The following is a 10,165-nucleotide window of genomic DNA, read 5'->3' as shown; positions in this document are numbered from 1 at the left end:
AGTCAAGTGGTTGGAGTTGGGGGAGGGGGAAGACTTGAAAATAAATTTTGGAGTGCAACTTTAGATAGTATAGGTGTAACATGCCTGTATGAAAGATAGTAAACTGGTTGCTTCAATGGGCAAAAGGACAACTGAAACATTAGGTTCCTAGACAGAGTCCTGCATAGGACTCAAATAAATAATATGAATAAATAAATAAAAACTTCATTTAAACTACGAGATGAAAAAAAATATAGCACACAGAGTGCTTGTTGGACTGAACAAATAGTTACGGTGTAAAAATACAAATACATCAGTACAAATATTAAAACATGGTTGCCAATAGCATTTTTAAAAGTTATTTGTAATTGCATGCTTTGTATTTTTACCTGTAACGATTTCCTCGGTACAACTTGCACTCTGATTTTTTAGTTGTCATTTCGCCCGTTGAAGCAACTAGTTTACTATCTTCCTGATGGCCTTGGTTGTTCAAAAGGTGGACAACGCTAGCCACTGGATAAATCGCCATCCAGCTGAAAAACACTAGCAAAACCAATAATTGATTTATCCATCGAATAATTATTTATCCATAGAATAGCGTTATCCACCTTTTGAACAACAGGGCCTGGTTCAAGTTTTTCTAACTACTAAAATTAATGGAGTTTTCCTGGGTACCCCCTGATTTGCCTCCTTGGCTGTTCTTGTAAAATAGCCTACTGGTATACCTCTAGCCAGTCGGGATTCTTAACCCTTTCAGGCCCGAGGGGTTCCCCATTGACGAGTAAAATCGTCTGGCGTTAGACAGAGTAAAATCGTCTGGCGTTAGACAGAGTAAAATCTATAAGTGCCATTTGGCACTATCGGGCCTGAAAGGGTTAAACGGGGACATAGTTTTTGGATGCTGTTAGCTTAAACGGGGACATAGTTTTTGGATGCTGTTAGCTTAAAGAGTTGCAGCACTTACATTGTTACTATGATCAAAAAATCACTTCCTGTTTTTCTTGAGCAGAAGGCCGTTTACTTTGAATGTAGTTTTGGATTCCACAGTCTGCCATTACTCACTTTCAAAACTGACCAATTGGACCTCAGAGGGTCGGATCTACGTGACATCATTTACCCACTAGCTTGAATTCAGTTTGTAATGTATGCAAAATACAACTTTAAAAGTCTTAAAGCTTGAAACTTAATTCAGGCATGTAAACATGCACTGCATTCTTAATCTAGTGAGTCTTTGACATCATTTTCTCCTCGATCCAGCTCTCTCAAGATTAAATGGTGGACCATTAAATAACAAAATTCCAGTGAAAATAAACTGGCATCTATTTGGAATCTAGACTTAAAACTTGGGTTTAGTGTTTAGTTAACATAGGTTTGAAATCAAAGAAATCTATAACACAGATCAACTTTACAGGAACACTTTGGTAATCAATAATGACCTAAGACACCTTTTTCCTAATGGTATTACTGAGTACTAATGGTAGTAATGAGTTCACTATTGCAAATTTTATTTCAGTAATCATTTCAATAATTTGTTCGTCAGATGAATAAAGCAAAATTCAAATCACGCCTCAGATCAAAACTCGAAATTTGGTTGGTTTATTGCTAGGTTTATGATTTGCATAATGTGTCATAATATGTCAAACAACAGCCATTTCACTCTAGCAACATTACCTTTCTGTAATCTTACCAGTAACCTCAAACTTGAGACACTACGTTTTCGAATTCCAAAGATTGGACAGAGAAATGAATTTAAAAAGAAAGGCAAATCACGCTTCTTATGACTTTGGCAGATTATGCAAATTAGTGCACTTGTCAAATTCTCACGCTGGCCTGGCACTGGAAGGCGAGCAATAATCCAATCGAAATTCGAGTTTTGAACTGAGGCTTTATTTCAATTTTTCATCATTCATCCGACAGCCAGATTATTGAAATGATTCCTGAAATCAAATTTGCAATAATGAACTCATTAACCCAGTCGTCAGAGGAATGCTTGAGCTGTTTTGACCGTAAAAGAGGACATGTATTTTGGCTAGCCTGCAAACGCAGACATATTTCCGGGGGAGATAAATGACCGCCTGAAAAATGTCTGCGTGCACAGGTTACGTTTTGGCTTCCATCAATCAAATTTCCGAACATAGCTGGGAAGAATGACTCCGCCTCCGGAAAGTGAATCCAATTATTGGAGTTTTTGTTTAGTTCACAGCTCGAACACCATTATGATATGTTTTTAGAAATTCTTCAGTAAAGACCATGGCTTTCCATCGGTGTTGAGTTTGAATGTATGAATGTACCATGGGAACCAAAGATGCTAATTGGTGGGCTAGTCATGCATTAATTGATTTTGTCATCTGTGGTTGGCTGCAGAAGTTTGATTGATGGAAGCCAAAACAGCAGTTTTGGCCATTGGCACTTGAGGATGAATTCTGCAGAATCATGAAAAATGCAGTTAGTCTCATACCCAGGTGTCAATGGATTAAGAAATGCAATTGACATTTCAGTAAATTAATTTATTAAGAAACACCATGGCAGTAAAAAATATCTCATTTATTGCAGATCTGCAAACAACTTCCAATACAAGTTAGAACTAAAATAAATAATTTTGACCTTCCCACTGCATAAATCCATTTTCCTATTTAAAAACTTGAGAAACAATTTGCTATGTAAAGGAAGCAATAATGCATATTTAACAATAATCTAAATTATTAATTTTGTGAATTAATACACAATTCTCCATTTTGATGGTTGTTCACATTTTCCAAGCTCCTTATCACCACATAAGCAGTTGAAAGTGTGGTCACCATGGAAGCCTAATATGTCCCTTTCTTCATGAATACGGAAAGAGAATGTTGATTCACATGTCCCAACAAAGTGTTTAGCATGAGCGCAAATCCACTGATCTATGATGGCAACTCCTCCATCACCATATTTATGCAAAATAGTCCTCGGAGCATCATACTTCACTAAAGGCAACTTGCTTTTCAAATAATCTACCTCTGAAAAAAAAAAAAAATGAAAGAAATTTTCTTCAAACATGCTGTCTCTAAAAATGATTTACAGTTTCTTTTCTGAACTGCCGACCACAAAATCTTAATGATATAAAATAAAGCACTAGTAGCTGATCTTACAACCTGCAGACAATATGAATGAGAAAATTCCAGAGGCAATTTCAAAATTACTTTTTGCTGATATTAAGTCATTTTTGTCTTTAATGGCCCACAAGAATGAGGTGATGTCAGAGTCTAGATAGACAGAGAGGTTTTCTACAAGCAGATGATTCTGTTAACCCATTTACCCCTAAACCGGCCGAAACCGGCCATACTTAGTATTTTACTCTGTCTAATGCCAGATGATTTTACTCGTCTATGGGAAACCCCCAGGAGTCAAGGGGTTAATTTTATGAAAGAAATGTGCACCCCTTGTACCCCTTGGTATCTTGACTGCAAGGAGACCTTTCTTCAGACAATCATGTTTTGTCACACAATCCAAAGAAACAGCCTAGACAAGGTATGGAGAAGTCTCTCCCCCTTTGCCAAGCCTCCCTTGGCCCTCCCTTCTTCTGATTGTGTGACGAAACATGAATGACTCAACCAAGTGCATATCTCAGGTAACACAGAAGATATTGCTAGCATGCTACTGGAAATCCCAATACAGTTCGAATGTGATTATAATCAGTAATCTGCATCAAAATAATAATTGTTAGAATGACCATTCCATACTGATTTAGATCATTTAGTATTTAACGTACTAAACCACACATTCATTTCACAAGTCAGACTCAATGTTACAGTGCATTTTACAAAACTTTTGACAAACGGTTTCCGAAGTTCGTTTGAAATTCCCAAAGTTCGCTACGAACTTGGCAATTTCATTACGTAATTTTCAATCAAATTGTGAACTTCGAAACGAAGTTGTGAATTTCACATCGAATTTCGTTGGGAAGTTGCAAAGTTCCTCGCGAGCAAAGTTCACATCATTCGGTGTAGTTGGATTGGTAATATAACTACAAATGAATTTAAACAAAGTGAAAAAATTTCTCAACCAAGCAAGACTAATTTTTTGATGTTTACTTCTTAAAGGTAAATTATTTGAGAGGTACGGAGCCGGGACTTCACATTACAGACAGATGGCGCGACTCGTATCTTGTTTACACTAGAAATGTAAAGACAAAAGTTGAACAACATGACATTGAAATGTTTTGTTTCTTGCGCTATTTCTAGAATGATGTATGTCCTGAAAATAGGGTTTCTTTTTATCTCTGATAGATTTAACTGTAAAATACTTTTAAGAAACCATGCGTAGAAGTTCACACGACAGAAATTGTATTCTATTTTTAGGCAGGCGTCGGGTGACATCTGGGAATATTCAGTTTTCAGCGTTTTATAACCCATTTTAAAACCAGGAATTCGCAATCAACGTAACCACAACTTCTAAGAAAATTCAAAGAGATTTACACCGAACGGTGCGAACTTCTCTTGCGACAAACTCCTTAACTTCCCAACGAAGTTCGTTGTGAAATTCACAACTTCGTTTCTAAGTTCACAATTTGAATAACAACTACGTAATGAAATTGCCAAATTTGTAGCGAACTTCAGGAATTTCAAACAAACTTCGGAAACTGTTTGTCAAAGGTTTTGTGAAACGCACTGTAACCCATTGACATCCAAACCGGCCGAAACCGGCCAGACTTAGTATTTTACTCTGTCTAACGCCAGACGATTTACTCGTCAATGGGGAACCCCTGGGAGTCGATGGGTTAATAGGGATCTGTATGAGATTCAATATGACCCATCTACAGCTCACTATGGTAAACACCGACACACTTCTCTAACCTAAATCGAATCCATCATTTACTGTACAAATAAAGGAACTTGTCAGGGAATTGTTGAAAGGACATCAAAAGTTTCTGAACCAACTAAAGATACATCTGGTGATCACGGTATTGCACTGTCACACATGCTGCACAAACTGACTAACAAAAACACATGATAATAATAAACAAAAACAAAGATCTTCCTGAATCACCTTCTTTAGTAGAGTCTGTTGCAAGAAACACTGTATCAAGTTTGTGTTTTTTTAGTAGCTCTTTTATTTGTTTAACAGTATTATCCAGTGAGGGGACCTTGTCAGGGTGAGCATAAAGGAAATCACCCCTTCTCAAGTGTAGAGCCAAGTAAGGGCCTCCCTCTGCCGATCCTTCCTTCTTCTGGTTCTTTGTCCAGTCAGGGTCCATCAGAGTCACATCTCTCTCATCATCTGATTTTAAAACTTCTCTACGGAACTTGTCAGCCTCCTCTCTCAAATGTTTGGCAAACACAAGACTTCTTCTTGCCTAAATTATTAAAGTAAAATAATAACCTTTATCTTTTTTTAAGACTCTGAAAATTCTGTTGACTCTACTTTTAGTTTAACACTTTGACGTCCAAACCGGCCAGACTTAGTATAATTTTACTCTGTCAAATGCCAGACTATTTTACTCGTCAATGGGGAACCCCTGGGAGTCAATGAGTTAATCACTCACTGAAAAAATATGTCCCCATTAACCTTTTGATGTCCAAACCGGCCTAAACTAGCCAGATGATTTTACTCGTCAATGGGGAACCCCTGGGAGTCAAAAACAGAGTCCACAGAACTTTCAAAGTCAACAAAATAAGATATTGTCAGTTTTAAAATCAAAGAAAAACATCTTGAATCAACATCCATATTTGTATTATGTTGACTTTTGCTTCTACAAAGTGTCTTTTGAAATGGTAATATACATTGTAAATGTAGGAGCAGTTCACTAAATAAGCAAAAATTGACATGGTGCCCTTAATTAATTAATAAATTTATTAGCCTGAGAACAACAGTACAAGGATTACCTTCCAATACTCCAACTGACCATAATGCATGTGTAGAACCTTCTCAAATCTTTCAATAAAAATGGATCTGAAATAATGAAAATTTGCAGGGCATAAGTGGTATTACCTCCCAATAATCCTTCTGGCCATAAATGATGTGCAACACTTCCTCAAATCTGTCTACGAACACTGATCTGGAAAATAGTAAAATACAAGGCATAAACAAAAGGGGAGGAAGATGCATTAGTTTCGGCCCTTTAAGTTTCTCTTAAATTGGATTTTTCGCTTTCATAAATCAAAACCTTCAAAGCCAAGTTGAGAGAAGCTGGATTATCCTGGTTCATTGAATACTATAATAATTACCAAATCAGGAACATAGCGGGAAAGGAGACCCCTTAATGACAGTCAACAATATAATTTTACAAACCATATCTGTGAGACTGGAACAGAGTAATTTATGTCACCTGGCACCTACTTCACCTATGCAGCGATTTTGTAGGCTTGTCCCTCCCATGCACTCACTACTCATCCGAAAAATTGTCACTTTCACTAAAAACAGCGTGGATGTTGACATGACAAACCGGTAAGTACCCTGCGCTCGAGAAAGTATGACCCCCTCTCCCCTTCGCCCCCTTTGAAAAAATCCTAGCTACGCCCCTTCAAAATTATTATTGGTAACGTGTATGTTGATAATTCCCACAATCTCAGTCATAAATAGTTGTAACACTTTGCTTGAACAGCAAGTGAAGTGCATCAAAGCTGTTAATAACGTACACCTCCTCCTCCCTCCCATTAATGTTGCATTTACCGGTTGGTTTTTGCACTCCAACCCATAAACACCAACATTGTGACACGTGGAGGGTGAATAAATTTAATTCCGGCAAGATCCCGGTTCTTTATTTGCACGTGACAAGTGTAGGAGGTCTTCGGAGAAAATTAAAATAAAACAGAGCTCACCTTGAATAAGTCTTTTCAGTGAGCATTGGTGCTAATATAGCAGAAGTTCCTTGCACCGAAAGACATTTGAATTTCTCCGCAAATATGTTCTCTAAACCCCAAAAATAGCCACGATAGAGACCGTTTTCATCTTTGTGATATATTGGTCTGTCGATGCAGTCTCTGTCATCTACTTTTTCTTCCCAGTGGCCATCTTTCCATCCTTCAGCGTACCCTTGCAAATACCAAATCTCTTCAATCCCTGGAGTTCCAGTTTCTTTGACAAAGTCTTCGAATTCGATGACTGGAACGTACCGATTCAAACTTTCCATGTCGAAAAAGGTTCTCCAAGGGATGGCATTTTGCTCGATCGAAGACCTCCAGTGATATAATCTTCTCCAAGGTGGAACTACAAGGATCCAATTTTGTTTTTCACGAATAATTTTCATCAAATTTGCAACCCGCATGTAAACGTCGCGTCTCAGGTTAAAACCCTCACCAGGATTTACATCGTATATGAGGTATCTTTTCTCTGATTTGGTATCGTTATGGCCCTGAAATGAGTCAACGTTCAAACCATGTTGGCTTGAAGTTTCAAAAGCTATGGCTTCGTCATCTATATCCTCGCTAAAAGAAAGTGAGATAAACGTTATAACGAGTACAATTAGAAAGCAAGCGTAATACGTTCGTCCCTCCGCCATCATTGATATTGAACAGGTAGGTGGAAAGACTGGGGACTAGCGAAGGAGCATCAAAGATCTGAAATATGATTGGTTCATTCATAAAACTTTGCCATTTTGGAAAAAATAGGCAGTCGTTGACTGCATGTGGCTTCCGTTAAAGAAATTATAGAAAGGAAGGGAATTGTTGAAACGTTTATCGATGCCCAAAAGTGTTTGCGTGAGAAATAACTTAGAGGAGGAGCGAGTGAATTCGCCCGCCTCGCCCCTTTGACTGGTTTGGGCGAGGAGACGGCTGACACTTCAGACTATCATATAGGGCGTATGGAAAACGAAGGAATCCAGAACCCGGAAGCGGAAACGGAAACGGAATCGAATCTGGAACCGGACTAGGAATAAGAACAAGAAAGGTCGATGATATCCAGTTGTTTTATTTCAGCTAAAAGAGTTGAATGTTATATTACACACTTTAAACTGCAAAATTGATTTTTACGGATATTGTTGTGACAACAAAGTTCGTACCACTGGCGTCACTCCTTTTTTGAACGGCTTGTCGCTTGGTGGCGTGGGAGGGAATTTGCTACTGAAGCCATGGATGAAAGGAGTCCACAAAAGAAAATTAAAGTAAAAGACAAAAGAATTCTGAATCACCTTATTTATTGAAATAAAATATTACGGTAAGCAACTACGAACCTCGCCTTCCAGATCTCGCCGCACTGGAGATCAAGAAGAAACATGGGAAAGGTGAGCACTATTTAAGGACGGTGCCTACTAATTCAAAGGTATTTTTGCCCCGATTTGTGATTATGCAGAAAAGGTAGATCTTAACAGGTGTTATTGAAATCCAAAAAGAAAATTGGGGGTAACCACGCATTTTTCAAAGATAATTCATGAACAATATTTGTAAAGAGCTTTAAAATACAAAGCAATGTATGGCGTTCTTTCTCAAATTGAAGCTCAATTATCTTTCAAGAATGCATGGTTACCCCCAATTTTTTTTTTGGATACCAAGAGTCTTATAAGAAACGATTTAGAAATACATGAAACAAGAAATATAAGTGAAAGAAACCGACGTTTCGGTGCATCTTGCGCCATTATCAAGGTTATAAAGATAAAATGTGGTTGGTGAAAACGCTAAGTTGAAACGAATTTGCATAAAAGAGTGCCAAGCTAATTACATGAATACTTTAGCACGAAGAGAATCCGACTGTACATTTAATGCTGGTTTAAGATATTGAATACACAGCATTTCATTAACAAGGCAGTCAAATTTGTTCGTGCATTTCTTGATTACATTGAAGCGTGCTAAGAAATTACTTACAAAACTGTACTTTATCTGCATAGTTTTAAACCGCGCAAAAATATCCCTGCATTAGTGTGCATCGGAGATAGGAAGTCCGAGTATCTGGAGATGCGCAGAACGTATGCGCAATAACAATAGTAGGCACCGTCCTTAACCTGCGTGGCAGGCGTTCGAAGGGGAAAGGGAGAACCGCGGGAGAACGAGGAGGGTGCGAATGAAAGGACCCCAATTAATACGCATACATAAGGCAGCTGCCAAATCTCTAACTCTCAAATGGCATCCAATCAAAAACATTCACAGGAAAATGCGCTACACAGGAATGTGGTTTACCGCGCCATTATTCCAAAAAATTTTACGGCGGAGAGAAGTGTGAAACCAAAACACCGTCGCCCGAAAAAGAAGCAATCTTTCAACTATATATTTTAAGCAAGAGCCGATACAACGTAGATTTGATTTGATTTTAGTGGTGTACACCACTATTTTAGTGGTGTACACCACTAACTTTAGTGGTGGTGTACACCACTAAAATCAAATCAAATCTACGTTGTATCGGCTCTTGCTTAAAATATTTAGTTTCTCAACTTGAAATAACGCCGATCAGATCAAGCCACTGATACAGGAAAATTGTCCACGGTTGCTTGCTTCAAAACTCTGGAATCTTTCAACGACGTGTGACGAGTTTGTGAAACGAGTTTACTGACGGAATATGTCTCAACAAAATCGTGTGTGAATTTGTTCAGACCATCGCTGAAAAAGAAATCGTTTGCCTGAACGACTAACAAATGTGGCTGGAATCTGTTTAAAAAAAAGATTCGAAAAGATTCGAAAAACTGTTGCATAATCTCGAGTTTTTATCCAAACGTTTTGAATCAGATCAAAAAGACAAAGTTGGCGGCCTTTTTTAAGATTGTTTAGGTGAGAGCTCGAAAACAAACTGACGGTGAATTCAACGGCAATAGGTTGGTGTTGATTGACACAAATTTAATTTTAGCTAGCCAATCACGATTTTTACGATTAGAATCTGAGCGTAAAAAGATCGAAAAGCAATAGCGTCTTCCCTTTCTCCCACACGCGCCCTCCTCGTTCTCCCGCCGATCTCCCTTTCATTTCTCCTTCCCCTTCGAATGCTTGCCACGCAGGTTAATTAGTGCTCACCGTTCCCGTGAGAAGACGGGAAGGCGAGATTCGTAATTGTTTACCCCTAACATTTTATTCCAATAAATAAGGTGAATTTCCATTGTCTTTTGTGGACTCCTTTCATCCATGGCTTCAGTACCAACTTCGCTCCCACGCCACCAAGGGACAAGGAGAAGTCTCAATGTCAATCATTCTCGTAACTTGAGCCGTTTAAAACAGGAGTGACGCCAGTGGTACGAACTTTGTAGTCACAGCAATATCCTTAAAGAGCAATTTTGCAGTTTGAAGTGTGT

At 38.3% G+C, this 10,165-nt stretch overlaps 1 protein-coding gene across 2 annotated transcripts; it reads right to left on the bottom strand.

Annotated features, from left to right (window-relative positions):
- Positions 1-2,502: 2,502 nt before the first annotated feature.
- On the bottom strand, positions 2,503-7,469 carry LOC138042030 (GDP-fucose protein O-fucosyltransferase 2-like). 2 transcript variants are annotated; one of them, XM_068887765.1, is made up of 4 exons: positions 6,774-7,469; positions 5,944-6,010; positions 5,002-5,308; positions 2,503-2,972 (listed from the first exon to the last, which is right to left on the bottom strand). In XM_068887765.1, the coding sequence occupies exons 1-4, from the start codon at positions 7,454-7,456 to the stop codon at positions 2,695-2,697; spliced, it is 1,335 nt and encodes a 444-aa protein (XP_068743866.1). In that variant the 5' UTR covers positions 7,457-7,469; the 3' UTR covers positions 2,503-2,694. The 2 variants fall into 2 exon arrangements, with proteins under 2 accessions (XP_068743866.1, XP_068743875.1); XM_068887774.1 differs by lacking the exon at positions 5,944-6,010 and adding an exon at positions 5,838-5,904 and having other exon boundaries at positions 6,774-7,467.
- Positions 7,470-10,165: the final 2,696 nt, after the last annotated feature.

Source organism: Montipora capricornis, chromosome 1 (assembly GCF_036669925.1).
Source record: "Montipora capricornis isolate CH-2021 chromosome 1, ASM3666992v2, whole genome shotgun sequence".
Taxonomy (NCBI): Eukaryota; Metazoa; Cnidaria; class Anthozoa; order Scleractinia; family Acroporidae; genus Montipora; species Montipora capricornis.
Note: the sequence above shows the minus strand (reverse complement) of the source record. Positions and strands in the feature narration are given on the sequence as shown.